At 47.2% G+C, this 22,497-nt stretch overlaps 1 protein-coding gene across 12 annotated transcripts in view; it reads right to left on the reverse strand.

Annotated features, from left to right (window-relative positions):
* Window positions 1-22,497, reverse strand: part of MBNL1 (muscleblind like splicing regulator 1) — a 218,705-nt gene that overhangs the window by 190,786 nt on the left and 5,422 nt on the right. For 2 of the 12 annotated variants that reach the window (XM_079100950.1, XM_079100948.1), the window contains exon 1: window positions 5,824-6,035. The exons of 1 other annotated variant lie outside the window; for it this stretch is intronic. Coding sequence is in view for 9 of the 11 variants with exons in the window: in XM_079100958.1 (XP_078957084.1) it covers window positions 5,325-5,501 (177 nt within the window). In the remaining 2 variants the exon portion in view is untranslated. Of the gene's footprint in view, window positions 1-5,324; window positions 5,605-5,823; window positions 6,036-22,497 lie in introns of those variants that run through there. 9 more of the 12 variants (XM_079100958.1, XM_079100957.1, XM_079100942.1 and 6 more) reach the window with 9 other exon arrangements.

Here is a 22,497-nt window from a genome sequence, read left to right on the forward strand (position 1 = left end):
CTGGTATGTCTCAGTATCATTTTCACTGATGAACTTTAATTTTCTTTCATTGTACACAAATGGAGGACAACGTTTCATTTCCCTGGTTGTACACGATGCTGTCACACCGTTTGTGTTATCACATGTACATGGGATGATGATGTCTGTGTCAGTCCTCCATCTTTCCCACCCGTACCCCTCATTTCCCCCCATGCCCATCTGAAAAATCCAACACTCCTCCGCTCTCCCCTGACCCCCCACCCCACTGATGAACTTCAATATGCAGATTCTGGGCATGCGCTAAAGTTATCATTGTCACCTAGGGATAAGAGCTGGTTACTTTCAGACTGGCTTTCTCTTGGGCAAACTCTCACATCCACTACTTGCCTCAGCCTCCCACTTGGTTTTTCTGATATGTGTAACTATGCAGTGTCTGCAGAAGCTTTGATTTTATGGTTTTCACTAACCCTAATGACAAACTGTCCACGTGGCAGTGTAGGTCACTTGGGAAACAATGCATGCCTGCTAGATAAAAGGTCTAAGAACATGGAGGGAAACCCCGTGTGGATGGTTTGTGTAAACATGGCAAATGCAGACAGATGTCACCAATCCTCCTTAACAGAACACGATTTTGGTAAAGGTGAAAATAAGGAATGGCAAATCTAAGCATGCCTCACTGTTGAACTGTCTGCTTTCGTCCACACTTGTGGGTCCGAGCTACACTGATCTGTCTCTTCTGTGTGGGGACTTTTCTGTGCCACGTTTCCTAGACCTGACTCAAAAATGTTGTTTCTGTTTTACAGCTAATTTCAAAACTCAGCAGATAGCCAATGGGGGCATGCTATGTGGACTAAATTCAGTAGATTTTCGCAAGCTAGTGGGGTACTTTTTCACAGTATGTACTCCCCTGTAAATCAAGTTTACATGCTAAATTAATATCTCAAACCAGCCTTATCCTGTTCATTTCACAAGATTAAGCTTGTCCCCTAATCTTACAATCTTGTTAGCTCTTTAAAACAAGTTCATGTTTAGTTAATAACAACCAAATTTTAAAAAATGAAAGTGCAGAGAAAATCCAGTGTCAAATGTAAATTTTTTTTAAAAATGCCTGCGGAGGGGTCTCTTTTTAACTAAGGAGAGACTAGAATGGAGTTGACACCTATACGCATATCAGCAGTGATCTTTGGATTTATATTTACACACTTTTTAATAATATCATAGCATTTAGCACAAAGGACCTGAGCACTATTCAGCTGCTTTAGCAAAGGCCAGGTCTCCAGCCACACATGCCAGAGCTGTCTTCCCACCTACTGGGAGCACGCCCCCACACCTCAGTAAGTACCTTTGGGGCAGGCAAAAGTCACTCTCTCCACTTCTTAAAACGGTGTCAACAGAAGTGACAGCTGTCCTCCTGGAGCAGACACACTACATGAACCACGTATCTTCTAGAAACATCTCCACCTTTTTGAAATACCTCAGTGGAAAAGTTTTCATTCTACCCAACATGTCTACATTTGATCTCAAGAGTAATTATCCCTATAATGTTTTTAACAAAGAATAGTCGCAACGACATTTGAGTAAGATCTCAAAAGTAATGGAACAAGTGCCAAATACATGCCCACTACACCAAGTCTCTTGGAGATTAATTCTGTGGATGTCACAGGCACGTATGACAAGATACCTCTCTAGAAACATGAGTGATTATCTGAAAAAGATGTAATGGATTTCTGTTTTGAAAAGCTAAAAATATGTGTAAAACCACAATCATGTGTTAGCTAGTTATTTCTGGTATGTGTTCAAGGATACAGCTATCTGCTTATATAAATGTACATTTTTGAAATACGAAAAATACTACAGAAAAATCAATTTCCCTACCCCAAATGTAAAAATAAAAGTGTCCACAGACATTTAATGCTGTATGTCAATAGCTTTTCTTGAATCCTCTCCTTTTCAATCAATAACACTCCAACCATCAGTGAATATGCCCCATGACTCATCAGAAACGATACACAGTTAATGGGATCATCGTCCCCTGATCCTCTACACAACTCCTGGACGCCAAGGAGAACAGGCCTCGAGCTGAGGAAGACGGATTCAAGATGCCACCAAGCCAGGAAGCAGCCTCTCTGGGCTCCCCAAGGAACCGGCCTCCTGCCTCCACCGTGCCCTCTACCTCCATCCCTCTGACGTCTTTCAAGAACATAACAGCACGCATACTTTATATGGTTAGGAAGGAACCACATTTTTTTGGCTTCGCACTGGCTGTGCGAGGCACAATGGACTTCAGTTATGAAAGTATCTGAAAGGAATGTCTCTAGGACCTGTGCCACCGTGCACTGCTTACAGCCAGACGCCGTCTCCAGAATGCCTCCCAACCAGCAAGAGGATGTCCCTGCGCACACCGGCTCTCTGAGCCCATGACATCACCTTCCTAGCTGCCCAGCGAGGCCTGAGCCCCTGCAGGCGACAAGCTTTCACTCCTGGGAATCCTGCGTTAACACTGGGTCAGGAGTTCCTTTGGATGTACTCGATGTTTTTATTTTCTAAGGAAGGAAAGTCATAGCAGAGAAAAATACAGATTAAGCTTCTGGAGATAACTGCTATTTACTGAAAACACTACTTTAGAATAAATTTTAGTGACTTGTTTATGTTTGGTAACTCCAGGACAATGATAACTATAGTGTCTCTAAAATGTTCCCAAGTAGCAATCATACTCTATTCTGGCCTTTAAGAGGTGTTAAGACTCATCCTCCTAATTATAAGCCTTTCTCTGCTATTACGACCTCACCATTAAATCTCTAAACTAAGTAGTAGTTTTGAGGAAATAAAAATAGATGTAAGGTAGTATGTTTTCTCAAATTTTGGTTACAACGGATAAGAAAAATAAGACATTTCTATGTATAATAAATTCTTTATCTTGCAAAATAAAAGTCAATTTCATTATGCTTTGACCAGCAAACTCTTTCTCTCAAAATACTGTTTTCCTGCTTTATTGCAGAATGGCACTGTCCAATCTAAACATAATGTAAGCCACATTTATCGTACTGTTTCCTAGTAGCCACTGTAAAAAAGTAAAAAGAAACAGGTGAAATTAACCTGATAAGATCTGTTGAGGCCAACAGCCAAAATATCATCATTACGACCTACAATCAATAAAAAACCTTCATCAGAGGTTCTGAGTTTTCTCCTCTGTATGGAGTCTTCCACACATTTTACCTCACAGGAAGCCTCAATCTGACTAAGCCACACTTCAAGTGCTCCAGGAACACGTGGCCAGTGGTGGCTGACAGGACGGCACCTTCTGGATTCCCAAAACCATGACCATTTGTGGCTCACTAGGCCAGACACTGCACCACCTTTCCGGGGAACAGCTCTGCGGTCATGGCGTGGCTGCCAGACTTCATACTGAACCGATCATTCAGTGAACACGGTTCACCCCCTGCCTCAGCACCCCTGACCCTCAGGTCTTCTGCCCACCTGGATGTCATTTTCTTAGCACATAAGAAATTCAATCACCTCTTCTTTCCAAACTTACTCCAAGCAGGACCTGAGGTGCTCTCTAGTCTGCACATCTAAAACCAAGCAGAAAGCCAGAAGGTACAGGAAGACTATTCTGATTCTATAAATAGATACGTCAAATACAGGCCTAATGTGTGTAATGTGTGGTGGCAGTCACAAATGCAAGGGCAATTTTTTTTTTTTTTTGCCTACAGTGAAGACAGGAAATTTTATATAACAAAGTCACATACTCTTCCTCAATGAGAAATACGAGTTTACTCTTTTCTCCCCCAAGGAGAAACCTTGGAAGAATCTCTTCTTGTTCTGGAAAAGAACCCAGTGTTTCATTTCATAGGAATTCTGTGCCCAGAGGAAGAACAGAATGTTGGAATCGAATTTAATGAATTCAACTTGGAGTTGGAGTTTGCCTCAAATATGGAAGTGTAAACACAGCAATATCGTCTGAACCACACAGCACTTCAGTTCCTCTTTGGCACACAACTACACAGGGCACCGCACTGGTACGTCTGCACAGAGATTTGTTCTAGTTACACAAGAAAAAAATTCAACTAGGCACATGTGAGGTTTTCCAGAGTCTCTTAGTAATAATAAAACCTGATTATTATGTCTTAAGTGACAGTATAATTACAGACAGATGAACAGGTTTGCTGGCGCTGACCTAACCTGTTCTCTAAAACACAAAAGGTAACTTTTGTAGTTCTCAGTGAGGAACCCCGCATTAAACAAAGGAGACTAAAAATTACGTCTACATTTTGAAAGAAGGCCTAACAACACAGCAATCAAGTAAAACTGTAACCTGCCAGCAAATGCAAAAAAAGCAGGAGAATGGGAACATTGCAGGGTTCCTAAAACAGTCCACAGCCACAGTTGTCACCAGCTTCAAGGAAGCAACAACCCAAGTGACAGCAATGTGCTTTCACAGGCTACAAAATAACCTAATCAGTGGCTCTGGCTATAACTCCATGTCCAAGACAGTCTCAGCAATAATGAACTTCATATTCTTGGGATAAATTTTGAAGTTGTTGAACTTTCGTTTTAACCCACCAGGGTGGTATTTTATCTCAATAGCAACAAGGGGGCAACATCAGCACTCAGGAACCCACAGGGAGAGGCCGTGGGGGTGCTGGCTTGGCCTGCTATAGAATAGTTATGTACTAAATGCCCTCTTTGTATAAACAGACACTGTGTTCAAACCCAGAAGGGAGGAACGCAGTGTCCGCTGGTGTAGTATTTCAAAGCACGTTGCGGACGGCCTGCAAATCCAAAGACATTAATTACATTATGACTTTTCTCTGGGTTTATTAATTTGTCTAAGAAACCCCTTGGAGTACGGCAGAGCTGAGGATGCATCTGCAACCCACGACCTGCGCTGGTGTGTACAAACGGCAGGCACAGCGGCAGTCACCTTTCGGGCATCTGCTTCCTCGGTTTTAATCATGCTCCACGGAAATGCACCTCGAGTCCCAGCCGCTGCAGAGGCAGAGGCTCCAGGCCCCGGGACGAACACCGTTGGGCTTGTATCAACACCCCCTGGTTGTAAAGCGCCCTGAGCCAGCCGGGAGGGGAAGGCACAGCTCCACCACATACCTGCTCGTGTTACAGGCTCCGGAATCAAAGTATTCTCACATGACACATTACTACCAATAACAGATTCCGGCTCCGTTCAAAAAAAAAGAAAAAAGTGGGTGGAGGGGGGCCACATATTTGTCCTGCTTTTGTCTAAAAACCAGAACCCAAGTACCAACTACTTTTCATTCTTCTCGACCTTTCATGAAAGCAATGCAATCTACCAACGGCGGCTCCACCCAGAGCGCCTCTATACTTACTTTTCTTACAGTTTTGAGTGACGCACTACAAAACGGTGGAAAAAAAAAAGCAGCAGCAGAAGAACAAGCGGCGGCGGCAGCCTTCTCATGCAGGGCGTCTTCCGCCCTGTAAACTTGGCCAACAACAAACTGGACTGAAATACAGCACTCTCCATATAAGGCAGCCCAGCTAAACATGTCATGCGTAATTTATGGGTGGCAGGCAGAGAATTAACCTCTGCGTGCACATATTTGGCCCAGATGGAAGCCGGGCTGGACGGCCGCCCGGGCCGAGGGATGCGGGAGCGGGGGGCGCCCGGGCTCGCGCCTCCCGGGCCGTCCAGCGGCCGGTCCACTTCCACGCACCTGTTCGCCCCCGCCCGCCGGCCCCGCCGCCCGGCCCGGCCGGCGGCGCGGTGACAGCGCCCGCAGCGCCCCTCCCCGGGCCCGGCCGGCCGGCCAGCGCGCCCCCCGCGCGGCCAGGGCCCCGGCCCCGCACTGCGCGGCGGCGGGGACTCACCTCTCACATGTTCTCGGCGGCAGCCCGATGCCGCGCGGGGGCCCGAGGCATTGTGGGAGGCATGACTCCGGGATGCCGCGCGGAAATGCAACTTGTCAGCGCCCGTCACGCGAGCATCGCCGCGACCCGCCCGCCGCAGTGGAAAGGCCGTGGCATGTCGCGGTGCAGCCTCTTATCGCCGGCTCCGTTTCCGCCGCGGCCGCGGCCCCTCCCCCGCCGCCCAGCCCCACCAGGAAGCCGGCGGCCGCGGAGCTCAGCGCGCACGCGGCGGCGCACGGCGCGGCCCCGACCCGCGCCCCCCGCGCCCGCGCCCGGCGCGCGCCGCCCCCGCCCCGCCCCGCCGCGCCCCGCACCGCGCGCCCTGCGGACGCGCCGCGCCCCCGCCGCCGGCCGCCCCCCGGATGGCGGGACCCCGGCTCGCGGGCTCGCGGAGAGGCCCACGGACGCGGCTCCGCCAGGGCGCCCGCAAGGTTAGGCTGAAGGTTAGACTCGGCTTAGGCCCAAACCTGAGGCTGCGGCGGGGCCCCGGTGCACCGCGCAGCGCTGGAAGCTGGCGGCTGGAACGGGCGGGAAACACGTCTGCAGCACCGCCAGGCCGTCCGCCTGCACCCGGCCGCGCGGCTTCGGAATTCCTGGGTAGAGCTGCCGGTCCCCACGCACAGACAGACCGGCTACCCGCCAGCTCGCAAGTGACCCTCGGGGGGTAAAAGCCCCCGGAGCCCCAACTCCGTGCGTGAGATGGGCAGGAAGCAAAGAGCCTCCCTAGAATAGAATGTTCCCCCAAATACTGAAATATCCGCCGGCAACTAAGCCATGGCGTTGCCTGAGCTAAAGACAACACGGCCTCGAATCCCAATTCACTGGGCGCTGTAAGCAGCAACTTGGCTTCACCTCCAATGGAAAGAATCCTGGGCTGCTGTGAGGTGATAAAGTTTTAGAGACTGGGGGCAGGATTTCCTTTAAAATTAAGGAATTTTGGTAACTTCCCCAAGGATGATTCTGAGAATGTTTATTCCAGGTTTGGGATGTAATTCGACACAAAGTGTGGCACAGTGTTCCTCCAGAAGAGCCACTGGGTTTTGCGGAAGAGGGAGAGGCCAGTTTAAGGAGAAGAAAGGAAAACATCAGGAAAGGTGCTGAAGGACAGAACCTTCCAGAAGGACTAATAACAGTTGAGGTCTTGATCTGTGGCTGCATCCACCGAACACTAAGTTAATGCTTTGTACGCATGGCTTCCAGAAGGAAGAAATAAGTTGATGAAATGGTGCCACTTCTCAGTGTTAATCATTAAAAAGTACCCAGGTCCCCACACAGTTGAAACAAAGTAAAAGGACACGGACACTTACTCAGAGAATAGGGATGGGTACTTTCTATTTGCAGTCAGTAACCACCCCAAGCTATGGGGACTTCCTCTCTTCTTAATGAGCATTCACTTCCACCACTACAGCAGAGACGCAAGAATGGATAAGAGAATTCCTGCACTCCAGGATGATACTTCCAAGAGGGCAGAGGCAACCCAGTTAATTCTGCCTGAGGGACGGCACTGATGGCAGGGGCATGGCCATGAGGTCCCTGAGGAGAGTCAGGAAGGCCTCTTGGAGGAATTCCACTTCTGGTACCTTGAAAGGCATATAGAAGATAAAAGGAGAGTTGGGTCCTGATGCAGAAAGAGCACATGCCCGGCCTCTGCCAGCCTTTCCAGAAGGGAGGGAGGGTTCCCTGGGCAGTGGCTGGAGATGAGGCTGAGAGTAGACATGTGTCAATTCAAGGGGTTGCAGCTTTACTCTGAAAACTGACGAGCTAGAGACTCTGCACAGTCAGGACAGTCCATGGCGTCTGCAGAGAGACTTGCGGTGGCAGCTGGGAGTAATGGGGTGTGGGGTGGTGGTGAGGGAAGGGTGCATGGGTGTGGACACACTGGAGAAGTGACTCATGTGGGGAATGAGGAAGGGAGGCGGCTTGGGAGACTTCCAGGTCCCTGGCTTAGCCTACTGGTGTGCTTGCTGCTTGCCCTTCCGTTTCTTCTGTGGCCGCCCACTCTCTGTGGCAGCAGAGGCCTGACTTCCGGACAGCAGAGCCACCTGGGCCACCTTTGCTGGCAGTTTGCTGCCCCAGGTCGTGCCCACGTCCCTCTCCTCAGGTGCCCGGAGAACTGCCGTGGACTCGTCCACGAGTTAATTTTCAATTGTTCTCAGACCCTGTCAACTGCCAAGTTAGAGTTCTTTTTTTATGTGAGTCAGAAATTCGCTTTAGGCAGCAACATGGTATACAGGAGGACTTTGAACCTGGGAATGGTTCAAGAGGGGAAATTATTTCTCTGCTTCAGGACTGCACCAGAGAGGAACTTTCTGGGAACAAAAGAGAAATTGAAACTGAGACAAAATTTCGGCTCCACCTAATGGAGCACAAAGAAATACGAGAAAGACCCTTGACTGTTAGGAACAGTAAAATAAATACTCTAGCAAAGAACAAGGAAGAAAGAGAATGTTATTCTACATTAGATAAAGGGAAAAGGAATGGCTGAGGAAACAACTCTTAAAACAAAATGGTAAATCTAGAACCCCAAAATGGGCCAAAATAAATTGTAACATAAAACAATATCACCATTGGCTAAGCCTAATCTATTATCATTGATAATATAATACAAATGATGATATTTAAATTTTTGAAGCACTGTAGCAAACACTAGATCATGGCAAAACATTACATCAGGTTGCCGGCTTTCAACTACCAGTGGTATCCTAACCACATTTCAAATTGTGGAAATTGCTAAGAAATCATTGCAGTAATAAAAAGTTAATAGTCCCCATTTAGAACATCACTGATATTTCCTCAGTGCCAGGAGAGTGCTCTGGTTTCTTACTCTGTGTAGTTACAGTGCACAGGTCCAGGAGTAAGTACATCCATAAGTACAAAAAGAAGGTCATTTGTGGGCAGAAAGGGAAATTACAGAAAACAATTGCAGATGAAATAAAACTACTTTTTCAGACAGAGGAAAGAGCGTGCACTTTCCTGAAATATGTCAGTCCAGTCGAGTCTTCATTATACCAGTGCATCCCAATAGGAATACAGGTAAGGGATATGGTTTTTAGAGATAACATCGACTTTGTTTACCAATAATGCAGATAAAGGAAATGGTTGCATTTGTCTTTTTTGGTCAAATGCAAGTCTTTACCACACCCATGCAAGTGTGTGTGTGTGACTTTTATCTTTCTGTCCTATACACCACAGTCACAGCTCAGTAAGTGCTCACTGCTTCCAAATATAATTTCCTTTTCTGCCCCCTTCTCCCAAATCATCTAAGGGAAAATATCACAAAAAAAGATACTTTAAAAAAACAGAAATGTGAAAAGGTCTTGAATCACTGATCCAGGAATGCCATTTTTATTAGACCAGGATAGAAATAATGACTTGAAACCTAGTGTCAAAACTGGGGCTCAGCATCAGGTCCCTGGCTTCCTCATCGTGCTTAAATATAGATGGTTAAGAGAAGAAACTTAGAGAAAGCAATGAAGCATTGCAAACATACGTGTATGGAGAAGCAGTTTTAAACAGATGCATTAAGTGTATCTTGCTAAATATTTCACAACAGGGGCAGAGAGAGGATCCTCTTCCAGAGTATGAATTCAAACTTGTTCAGCTATATGATTAAGTATACTGGATAGAATTACATGAATTTTGTTTTTCTGCAAGAAAGTATATTTCATGTGCAAAATAAGTCCTTTAAATGATGTTCATTATTTCAATATAAGTAACACGTATTCTATTATGTATAGATAGTATATTACACAATATATTATGTGCAAAATATATACCACTTATTATATAAATCACATAAATTTATAAAATTTATAAATCACATAAATATTATATGAAGTCAATATATTTATCCTAAAAATGATTTAAGAATTAAAACAGCTAAGTATCAATTCCATTACACTTTTTTCAAGCTATTTTACTAAAAGTTGAAGCTACTCTTTAATTGAACTACTTGGGGATTTGGCAATGGAGAAAGAGAAAGTAAATACAGTTCAGAATTAAAAGTTCAGAACTTCGAGTGTGAGCAGGCACAGGTGCGGGTGACCCTCTGGCTCTGTCCCCTGTGAGGCTAGAGGAGAGCATCGGCCCTGTACTGATGTCTTCTGACTCTTCGGACCATTGTTGTGTCTTTTTCCTGAAAGACAGTGGGGACAACACGAAGCCCAGAGGTGGGCCTAGCAACTGCTAAGTTTAACGCAACAGGGAGCACCGTCCACGTCTGGGAGCACCGTCCACGTCTGGGAGTACTGTCCACGTCTGGGAGCATCGTCCACGTCTGGGAGCACCGTCCACGTCTGGGAGCACCGTCCACGTCTGGGAGCGTCGTCCACGTCTGGGAGCGTCGTCCACGTCTGGGAGTACTGTCCACGTCTGGGAGCACCGTCCACGTCTGGGAGCACCGTCCACGTCTGGGAGTACTGTCCACGTCTGGGAGCACCGTCCACATCTGGGAGCATGGTTATTTTGCGTCTTTTCTCTTTCATTTAGTCTTCCTAACCCCCACCATTTTTTCCTTCCTCTTTCCAAAGAGAAACCACTTCTTCACATAATGACTTTATTCACCTCACAGGTATTTACTGAGCATCAGCCATAGCTGGGTCCCCTTCTATCCCCCGGGGTGACAGAAAGGAACAGACAGATCCCTTCCCCCAAGGGGCTTACATTCTCCTAGGACAAGACAAGCCATAAACAAGTGAAGAATAAAGAAGATAAACTCTGGGCAATTTCAGATGGAGATAAGCACTTGGAAATAAAATAAAGCAGGTGGAGGGAATGGGGAGGGCAAGTTGCTGTCAAACAGGACAGGCAAAGATGGAGGTGACCACCAGAGGTGACCACCATAGGCAGGGTCCTCCAGAAGTGAGCAATGCCTGGGGAAGGACCAGGCAAAGCAGCAGGATCCTGGGGCTAAGCATGTCCAGTGGTGAAGAGAAACCAAAGGACTACACAAGCTCAAGAAATTTACACTGCAGCAAAAGAAACAAATTCATCAGACTAGAACTGCACGGCTATGCCCTTGACCTTGACCTCAGTTAATGGTTATGTTAGAGGAGGTGGTGGGATAGCACAGGATCCAGACTTGCTTTTCATAAAGAGGATCAGATAACCCCAGTGCTAGATTGAACCCCGGGCCTTGCTACACTGGGCAAGCGCTTTACCTGTGAGCCAAACCCCCAGCCTAAGCAGATCACCCAACTGCTGGATGAGGCTGATGGTCTGTTCTGACAGCAGAACCCGAAATGTATGCTGCGACTGAGCCTGAGAGCAAATCGAAGGAGCTGCTCTGTCCACGAGGGCAAGGAGCAGCAAGTCACCAGGGGCCCTGCAGCAGAGAGTGACTGAAGACGCCTAGCAGTGGGTACGGCTGGTGTTGGAATCTTGCCTCTCAGGGCTGAGGAGGATGCATTAGCTGGCCAGCGCCATGCCTTGCTGGAAGGGAAGAAGGTGGCCACCCTGTGTGTGGGACTGATTTCTTATTTAGAGTCAACAGAATGTAGAATATTCAATGTCACTTAAGATGCAATATTTTTATGACAATCAGCAGTGATTCCTTGTCCCAGAGACAGTTTATTTCCTCTGGGCTTTTCCTTTTTTTTTTTTTTTTTTTTTTTTTTTAACATAGTTGATACTGTACTATGTAAGAGGTTTAAATTTAAATTTACTCTTTTAACACGACCTTATGAAATAAATGGCACCCCCATATTACTCATTACAGTGAAGTAATGGGGTTGGAGAGCTGACCCCCGACAAAACCTAAGAGACTGAGCCTCCTGACTCACAGTGTTCCACAGCCTATATCCCAAGAGCCTAAATCAATCTGCTTAATGTGTAACACACTTCTAAACGCTCTGTCCAGGATGTAAACATGTCTTCTTCTGTGGACTGTTTTCAGGAAAAGAAAATGTCTGGGATTTTTTTTTTTTTTTTTTTTTTGTACCAGGGAATAAACCCAGGGTTGCTTAACCACTGACCCATATCCCCAGTCCTTTTTTTTATATTTTAGTTAGAAACAGAGTCTTGCTAAGTTGCTTAAGGCCTTGCTAAGTGGCTAAGACTGGCCCAGAACTCGTGATCCTCCTGCCTCAGCCTCCCAAGCAGCTGAGATTGCAGATGTGCACCCCTGTGACAGGCTCTAATAATGGTCTTTCAATAAATTAAACGCAAAAATAGATGGTAACCAGGTCGCCTGAACATCAAAGTATACATGTTATCTACTTTTGCTTATAAAATAGTAATTACCTGCAATATTGTGAAACCCTTTCCAAGATCTCATAAAATTGTGTGTTGTTGCTGAGCCCAGAATTCCTGCGTGATCTTTTTACAATAGTAGGGACAGGTCTCATGGTATTAATGTCAGAGTGGAGCTATTATGTACTGGGACCCAAACATTTCTACATACTGATTTTGTTCCAGGTAGGGAAGTAAGCCCACCACGAGTGTGGCCCTCTCCCTCTACTCCTCAAGATGGCAGGTCGGCTCCTCTTTCCCGTGTCTGCGTCTGTCCCCTCATTTCATTCTTTGGCTCCCTGTCTTTGAGTTTAAGGTCCCATTTCTCTCTTTACTCCATGGTGCGCATTCTCTCTCTGCATCAGTTCTTGGATCCTCTTACTCTTCTTATCGCACTGGTTTCCTGAAATTACCTTCAAACCGTGTCTCAAGAGATGTTCCAACAGGACGTTGAAGAAAAATGACTTTTGTCCCAGTAATCCCCGGTCAGCCTTCCATATGTCCATCTTTTTCTTATCTCCCTGTGTGCCTCATTCACCAGGGTGGGAGCTGAGTAGTATAGTCGAAAATTAATTTTAATATCCTAACTTAAACATCAGGACACTGGCTTTTGCTTCTTAATTTGTTTAACAAGTATTTATTGAGCACTGAAAATATGCCAAAAGCTGTGCTTGGCACTGGGCATGCAGGGATTACTGAGTCCTCCTCCAGGTGTTCACAGGCTGGTCTAGCGGTGGGGGGACACACGGCGGGGACACTGCTGGACAAGAGTGTAGCAAATGTAACAATTCAGTTCACTCCGACAAGCCCGCACGCTTACCATGTGCCAAGCAGATGGCAAGGACCACGGGGTGGGCCAGGCCTGCTCTTCACGGACCCTAAGCAGCTGGCAAGTGGTGAAACCATCCCACGCATGTTAACAGCTTCATGGCAGAAAGATAGTCACAGAAAACCACCATGGGCCATTAGACAAGTGCCTTGATCAGATGAACACTAGCAACAGATCACTTCCCAGCAGTGTGGAGAAAATTTCCTTTTCAGATTTTTTTAAACTACCCTGTGGAAAACCTACTAAGTACCAAGTCCACTTCCGGGATCCTGGGGCTGCCAGACAGTCAGCTTCCCTGGATGCCCCAGTGCATCCCGGAGGACCTTGCAGATTCTCCTCCTTGCCTCTCCTAGACCTTCAGCCAGTCCATTAGGTAAAGGGAGATTATTTGATTACAGTCATTCACACTAAGGTGAGAACGAGGCTTAGTCCACCAAAAGTGATTGCTTTGACAGAGGATAGCTTGTCGACCTTAATGACCTGCTAATGGGCAGGGAGCCCTCCTCCTCACCTTCCCAGACTCCCCACCCTAACTTCCTTCCCTTCCTGGTTCCCTCCTGAGGTAAGATGAATGGAACTTGGTGAATTCAGAATTATTAGGGTCTTCGGTTTCCCACGTTCTCTTGAGCCCTCGCAAAGGTCTAGGGGGTGATAATTGTGCTAGAAATGAGAACTCTGAAACTAGCACAGTGGTTCTTGACTCTGGCTACATTCCGGATCAGTGAACTGCAATCCAGACCAATTAGACCAACTTCTGGAGTGGCCCCATGTATTGACTTTTCTTAAGGCCCTCAGGTGATTTCCATATGCCGCAAGTTTGCCCCGGAGTTTAGAAAATGGAAATTCCTTTGGATCAGCAATCCACTGACCGGCTCCGTTTCTCCCTTTGGCAAGTAAAGTTTATTCAGTTCGGTAGAATTAGTGTTATGTGCAGGAAAATCTGTCTCAAATAGAGTTAGGTTTGGATAAGCTGGTGTTCTTGTGTGTCTAGAAACCAGGGATTCAGAGGACTCCTCAGGAGCTACATTGGTGGAGCAAGAAGATATTTTGTCATGCACCTGATTAGAGATGGTGCTTCTCAGGCAAACAAAATATATTTGAACATTCCTGGTCTCTGGGCTTAAGCAAAAGCTAGAGAAGTGACCAGGATCACAGAGGACAATCCTACATATTCTAAAACACAGAGGTTGCCATTCGCTTGAATTTTGTACCTTATCCCTCGCTTAGAAACTGTGATTCTGAGCCCCCGTGAGAATGTCAGAGCCTCTGAGACATCAAGCTTGTCCTGGACCTCTTCTCCTTTTTTAAAAAAAAAATATTTTTAGTTGTAGATGCACACAATCTTTATTGTATTTATTTATTCTTATGCAATGCTGAGGATCAAACCCAGTGCCTCACACGTGTGAGGCAAGCACTCCACCACCGAGCCCCAGCCCAGCCCTGGGCTACTGCTGGTATGTGTATTCACATGAAGAGATAGCCAAATGCTCTTCTGCAAATTTGACTATATTTTATAAATTCCTTTGATGAATTCACATAGTTAAATCATAAACACAAACAAATGAACAAGACACACCACATTTGAATTTACTTTGAAGTCGGTGTTAAAGTCTTCACTTGTGACCTTTGTGAATTCACCATCTGGCCAGGTGGGCCTCCTGCCCACACCTCGGTGCATCTGAAAGGTCATATTTTTGCAGTGGGGTTAGCAATGAGAAGCTGGTAACAGGGCCTGATCCATCAGCCTTCCCAGTAATAAACGTCTTTTCAAGCAATGTGGAACAGTCTTTTCCTTTTTCAAATTTTTCTGCACATAGGCCACTGGGTCACCAGATATTGGTTCATTTTCATTCCAAACCATATTGCTATCAACTTTCCTCCCTAGTTCCCACAGTCACTCAACACTGGCATGATTCTAGCCATCCCGAGGGTCCGAAGGCATCAGGTTAGAAAGACCGGTGTAGCGTACAGTCCAGCAAGGATACTGAGTGTGAATTAGTAAATGATGATCAGTTCAGTAAATAATCTAAACATGTCAAGTGGGGTAAAAGAGAAGACTAAGAGTGTATAGGTGGTGAATCTAAACTCAGTAGACGATTATCGTAAGTTTTCTAATCTCCCTTTTGTTTGATTGAATTCAGATGTCTAGAATTACAGCCAAGTGAGAGTCCTCTAAGTACACAGACTACCTGTCTACACTGCCTGTGTTCCTCTTCATTTGTAAGGACAGAATGCTATTACTTGTTGCCAGAAATAGTGACTTCATTTCTGTTAAGGGCCAGGATGTCCATCATGTAACCCCAAGGGCAAAGTTGGAAGAAATCTGTGGCTAATATTATTGCTACACCCTCGCTGTGCTCTGAGGTGGTACTTTTATTCTCTTCCTGGGCTTAATCTTATAAAGCAATGACATCTATGGACAAAGCCAGCCTCTGATATTTTGGAGGCATATAACATGTCAGCTTTTGAATTGATATTTGAAGAAAAAGAAAATCCAATTGTATTATCTTTCGTCCTGCCACAGTTAAATGATCTTCAAAAAATCCTTTTTCCTGGTTGTAAAGTTACTTTTCTGCTCCTGGATATAAGGTGTTACATGCTTATTTAAGTAATGTATTGAGGGCCTGTAATAGGGACTTCTTGATTCTGGTAAAGATAGCATGGTAAAGACACTTATGCGGGATTATTCTAGACTAGCAGTAGAGCAGCAGTCTATAACTCCCACACCCAGTGTAACTTCCTTCTACAGCTTCATATCCCCACGTTCCTGCAAAAACACTTTTCTACTTGTCCTTTAGCCTTTGAAATTAAGAAAAGAAAAAGTTAACTGTACCAAAGCAGCAGGCCACACCGAGCCTCTCTTTATACAGTTGGGCCTCTCTAAAAACAGTCTAAATTATAGAGTTAGCCAGGACAGTTTTCCCCTTGGGAGGCCCTTGAAGTCTGTTTATTCTTACGGATTTCTGGTAGGTCCATCTCGAAGACACTGTAAGTAATTTGTCAGGGCCCCTAAGTAGCAGGCATGCCATGTGGGCACTGGAAGATGCCCATTCATCTTAAACTCGTGGGAAAGGGCATGCTTGGCACCAATCTGTGATTCATAGGAGGCAGGCCCAGTGTTTATTGGGAAGAAGGAGAGCGTGGATGATTTGTGGCATAACTTTGGATATTTTCCTCACTGTGATGGAAGAAGAAGCCAAATGAAGTAAATCTACTGAGTTCATAACTAAATGAATAGCAGGGTGACTAAGAGGAGCACAACGGCTTTGGGGCCATTGGCAACAAGTATGCCCATGCCAGGCATGGCACCCGGGCCCATTCCCAGGTGTGGCTGCCACCTTGCCTCTGTCTGTCCTGCTGCTGCTGCTGGCCCTCTCACAGTGTGATACCATGGCCTGGGTGGCCTCGAAATATTTAGAAGAGTCAGGCCGTAAAGAAAATGGAGCATTGTTGAAGAGGCTGCTCCTCTGCCCAGGGCCGCACTCCTGTGTAATGAAGATGGACTTTAGAGTCTATTAAGCACAAGATACTGAACAATGGCTTCAAGTTGCAGTTTCCTCTGGAATTCAATGTTCTCTTCATGGAATGAGGATAATGAATGACTTCAAGAAAACTGTCCTAATTGAGGTGAGGTCTTTGATCAATTATGGCTATTGTTATTATTTAATAGATAGTAATTGCGAATTTTAAAATATAGACCATTTAAAAAAAATAAACTCCTCTTAAACTTCAGGTCACTTCAAAAATGTCATGATTCAAATGAAATTACAAGTGTTAAGAGATACACGGCTACCTTTTATGAGGTAGTGTCGCTCTAGGACAGAGACGCTCTGACGTTCTGAGTCAGGAGCTGCTCGGGATGCGCAGGGGAAGGAGTAAGGAGGATGCGTTGCCGAGTACTGCTCAGGAGCAGAGCCTGGGCAGGAACGGTGGCATCAACCAGGGCAGAGGGAATAGTGACACTTTTGAAAGGCTCTCTTCTAGCTCGAGGGGTCACCAGTGTCCCCTGTGCAAAACCAAATAAGGTGGAGGCCCCCCGCCTCCAGAGAAGGCATCCTTAGCATCCCCTCCCTGGGGGCAGCCAGCACACCATCAGCTAAGCCCCCAAATCCACGCGTTCCCTCCCTGAATCTAGCTCATGTCAAAAACGCAGGCCACTCGTTAATTTCTTGAATCTATTTTTTAATCCACGTAAGGAGTGCTGTGTATTCATCGTGTACAACGCGATGTCTTAAGGTACGGTATGGTGCCTTGAGGAATGGCTGGAGCTCGCTAATTAACAGCTGTGTTACCTCACATAGCCATCTGTTTTGTGGTGGGCACACCTAACTCACTTAGTGATGAACTACTCCTCTGAGGACGGCCAGTGTGGAAAGATGAAGAATAGTTGTTCACAGGGATGTAGAGTAAAGGGAACCCTCACACACCACTGGTTAGAGGGTGTAGCCACCATGGAAATCGGTGTGGGGGTCCCCCCAAAATTAAACATGGGACAACCGTGTGATCCAGCAATCCTACTGTTGGGTTTATGTCCAAAGGAAGTGAAGCAGGTACGCAGAGAGACGTCCGCACGCCCTCGCTCTCTCAAGAGATGACAGACAAAGACGACGCCTACTGCTGGTGGGGCAGGGAGCCTAACGCCCTCACAGCACTGAGAACGGTGCTTCTGGATCAGTCTGCAGGCCGGCAGTGCCCACTCTGCCCTGCTGCTCTGAGACTCACTGCAGACCTTCACAGTTCCTGGCCTCGGGACCCACATCGCCTCGCGCTCTGCGGTATGTGACAGTTTGGGGTGTGGCGTACCTGCACACCCACGTGGCAGTGGACCGCCTTGCTCAGCCAGCACCCAAGGCACCTGCATCTCCACAGTACCAGTCAGGAGCTGGGGTCTCACCAGGAGCACTCTAAGCCCAGCTCATAGTCGCCAAGCGTGCGTCTGCTTGCCTTGGGGATCACGATGGCGCCTCTCCCAGTTCCACCTGTGGTCACTGCACTCGCTCACACAGTCCTAGGGCCCCTGGCACATTTTCTATTGCCAGCTTTTGACCCAAACCAGAAATAGAAGAATCTGTATCTGTTGGCATTAACTTGTGGGGTGTGACCCACATGGTGAGTCCATTCACTCAATTAAAACATGTCCCTTCCAGTCAGCTCTAGAAGAGCTGTCCCTTCCAAGTCACCTCCCTCTACCTCTCCACCCTCCAAAGAAGTCACGTCCAACTAAGGCTGGGCTGTACTAGGTAACGATTGGGATCATTTGGAAATCTTGGGATGATTTTAAAATGCCAGAGGAGATTCATATACTGTGGATAATGACAAAGTTGCTTCTATTTACAGGAGAGCAGGCTGATATTGATTGACACAGGCCCAGGCGTCATGATGTTGGGTCTGAGGCACCAACACAGGACGTCCGTGGTCTGGGGGACTGGAATCCAGTCCTTCCGCCTCTCGTGGGTGCAAAAATCAAGGTCATGGCAACACCACTACCAGACGTCAGTGTGACACTTTGACCGGCTAGGACGAGGGTCAATTACTCCATGGCAATTCTGCCGAACATCTTAGGGTGGCAAATTTAAATAATATTGGAGCCCTTCTCACTTTGATCAAAGCTGACCTGTTACAGAAACGACAGGCTCTTGCCTTGTCAATGTGGTTGACCTCTGAAGGTAGACCTGCCTTTTCAGGACCAGCTAACATAAAAATCCGTCTCCACAAAGCCTGCTGAGCTATGTCTGCTCCTCTTCACACGACAGTTTCCAGGTCGGTGTCAGCGAGGATGGCGTGTCCCCATGGCCCGCCTCCTTCTGAGACGCGCCCTCCGGTCTGCCCTGCACTATGCCACTCCTTCCTGCCCTGGGCCTGGCGATGGCTCTCCCTGGGCCCCTCCTGTCTGAGTGCCCTCGGGCACTCCATCTTGTCATTGTCAGGGCTTGGCTGGAACCTTCCCCTTTCAGAGGCCACTGCGGTGAAAAGCCTTCCTCCTCTAGTTTCCGTCCCGCTACGTTTTTTTGGGCATATTGCATTGAAAGCCCCTTTAAAATGTCTCTCTCGGACATTGCTCATCGCCTCTCCCTCTAAACTAAAGGCTCCTCGAGGGCTCCTGGACCTCCTCTGCCGCTCTTTCCCCAACTTGGGGCGCAGGGGCCCGTGCCCAGTGCTGGACAAGTGGGTCTGGATCTGCCTGCCTTCAGATGGAAACAGAAACTCTCACAAGAGGCACAGCCCACTTCCTGAGATGAACCACAGGCCGCCAACCCCTCTGGGTGGGACGGGAGAGCAGAAGGCAAGGGCTCCACGTTAAACTCAGGCAACAGTAACATCGGTTTTCATTTCTCTGAATTTTTTCTGGACTTTTCTTATCTGCTAACGAGCCGATTTGGGGGTGGACACTGGAGCCCTGTGTGCTGTCCCTGGCCCTGTGGTACCTCTGTGTCACTCTTTCATGTGACACCTGATATTTTTCAGGCTGTGGCTGAAAATCTACTTCTGATCTTTCTTCTACTAGAGTGTAAGTTTCTTTTTTCTGGGTCAGGGTTGCACCATTAAATCTTCAAATTCTTAACAAGATCTGAACCACAAATCTGCCTCTTAGCTTCTCAAACAAATAGCGGAGGCGCCATGATCACGTGGGGAAGAGCCAGCCTAGAGACAGATGCACTGGGATCAATCTTGTGACCGTTTTCAAACTACTGCCTCTCTGAATTTCTCCTTTTTGGGTTAAATCTGTGAAATGGGACTAACAGTCCTCCTTTCACAGGATTATTGAGGACATTGCTTCAGTTGATCCTGTGAGGCGCCTGCCGCATGATACTCCAAAACCTGTACAACCTGTAATAGTGACGCTGTTACTGCTGTGACTGTCACTGTCTTACCATTTAGGGTCTGATCATCTCAAGAACCAGGTCATGCTCACATCTCTGAGCTTGGTATTTTGAATGTACAAGAAACCAGTTTTCCCAGAGTAGCTTTACGATCCACTTCAAAATCGAGACTAGCTGTAGGAAGTCATCAAAAGGCAACCTGTGGACCACATGCAGAGATGGCCCAGCCAGGGATGGCTCCTCAGGAGGGTGCTGGGTGGCACGGCCTCCACCTGGCTCCAGGAGGCCCGACCCTGGACTGCCCAAGCACCCGGCCTGTTTTTCTTGGTTGGAAGAGCAAGGAGGGTGGGGTGAGCCGCACAGAGTGCTGCCCCTGGGATTCTCAGACGTCAGTGGCAACCACAGTGCGCTTGTCTCTTTTTACTCAGGGGAAAAGGGCAACACAGAGCAGAGAGAGCTTCTCCGCTTGCTTCTCCAGCAACTACTTTTGGGTTTCAGTTCCGGGGACTCAGACGTGAACACAGTGTCTCCACTTGACAGAGGCATGGTCATTTGCAGAGCTGCTGTGGCCAGGACCTCCTCAGGACAGCCTGGGATGCAGCTACTTTTATTTTGCCCACTTTATTGTCATAAAAGATCCAGAAACGTTAAGGTCTTTGACTTGATCATCATTTTCATATTGAGCACAAACTATGCTCCATGCGTTTGAGTAGAAGCTAGAGTTGGGCCCGGGCCTCACGGCCCACGTCTCTGAAACCTGCATCTTTAGTAGGAAGAACAGACAATTGTTGAATAAAGAGAGAGAGATCACAACTTTGTGCTGGGCAGGCTGGCCACACCTGCCAGTCTAGCAGCTCAGGAGACTGAGGCAGAAGGATCGCAAGTTTGAAACCAGCCTCAGCAACTTAGTGAGACCCTGTCTCAAAATAAAAAATTGAAAGGGCTGGAGATGTGGCTCAGTGGTTACGGCACCCCTAGGTTCAATTCCTGGAACTGAAAAAGAAAAAGCCAAAAACTTTGCAGTATTAATGGTAGAGAGTGACTGGGCTAGGGACTCTGTAAATATGTGGTTGTTCATGGGAACCACATCTTAGGAGGAACATATGGGCAGAGACCCGGATAAGGAAATGGCTGTGTCACAGAAGGTGTGGGAGGAGCATGGCAAGCAGAGAGGAGTGAGCATTTGCAAAGCCCCTGGGGCAGGAATGAGCTCCCAGTAATCTCTGGGGGCAAAATGAGGAGTGGAGCCAGGGCCTTGTGAGTGAAGGAGCGCAGGGTAGGCTGGGAGGGAGCACAGGTAGGCAGAGACCAAGACACAGTCACAGTGAGGAATTTGAATTCTATCCTAATTAAAATAAAAATCAACTGAAGGATCTTGAGCCCGGAGCCATGTGATGTGATTTGTATCTTAGATCATGGCAAGGATTTGAGAAGAGAAAGTTTCCCAGGAGGCTGAACAAGGGAAGAGAGGAGGGCTGGGCATGCGGCGGGGTGATGGAGGGCTTCCTGGCGTGCGGGAGCCCAGGGTGCAATCCCGGCACCACACACAAACCAGCCAGAGGGCAGCATCCTACCTCCTGCTCCAATGCACAAGTAAGAGCTGCCCAGTGTCCGCAGCTATTTTGGATATGAACCAATCTTGCTGATAGATGAATAAAGAGGAGAAAAAGGCAGAAAGAAATCCCCTGCATAGCCGGGGCAAGGCGATGCTGTACTGAGCAGACTGGGGATGCAGCGAGGGCTTCAGCTCTGCTTGGGGCCAGGGGATTGTGAGGTGCCCGTGAGCACCGGTGAGCAGAGGCGGCTGAGGGCCAGACCAGAAGTGGCGGAAAGTCAAGGCCATGTGACTTCTCACAAGTCAAGTTGTGGGGCGTGACTCTTGGCAGAGAAAAGTGACTTATTCAGGACCCACAGTCAGATGGTGTAGACTGGAACCTGAAAATTAAACTTTTGACCCTGACCCACTTTCTCTTCCCACCACAAATATCAGAGCATGTTTCCTGGAGTCGAACATGGGAGGTGGTGGACAGGAACATTCTATAACCATATACAAAAGGCAGAGAAGTTTTCCAGTGTTACTGCAAAAATCCAGTTTCTTTAACTTTAAAAAAGTCTCTGAAATCCATAAGGTTTACCAAGTCTCAGTGTGACCATGAATAACTACTTTATTTTCTGATGGTCACTTTTTAGAATATCAAAGAGCGATCAAGATTCAGGATTCTTTGATATCGAATAGCTAAATATCAAATATTTGGACATCAGACTAAATGTAGATCGGTGTAGAATTGAAATACAACAATAAAATTTTGATCAATAACTCAAGTAGACATTTGTGAATCCTATCAATAACATTCAAATTAGAACATATCAGCTTTAATAAAAATGACTAGAGTAAGTAGCACTTTGACTCCACAATTTAAAAAGAAAGATTTAAAAAATTGATCTACTCAAAAAATAAAAGCAAACCAATAAAAGCTGTAAGGAGAAATGAACGGAAACAGACTTAACTGTATTTGAAATTAACACCGTGGCCACCCTGAGCAGAGAGTCAGAAAGGCGAAGGGAGGGAAGGAGGAAAGGAAGAAGAGGGAAGAACGAATCCAGGCGATTTACGGACGGAGCGTCCCGGGAGGCGGGCGACCGGGAGGAGGTGCGGGACCCCCGATGGCCCCTGCCGAAGACGTGCTATGGCGGTGGCCTGACCGAGGCGGGTCCACGGAGTTCTGGCTCTGCCGCGCCAGTGAACGGGGTCTCCAC

This window comes from Sciurus vulgaris (genome assembly GCF_902686455.1).
Source record: "Sciurus vulgaris genome assembly, chromosome: 10".
NCBI classification, from domain to species: domain Eukaryota; kingdom Metazoa; phylum Chordata; class Mammalia; order Rodentia; family Sciuridae; genus Sciurus; species Sciurus vulgaris.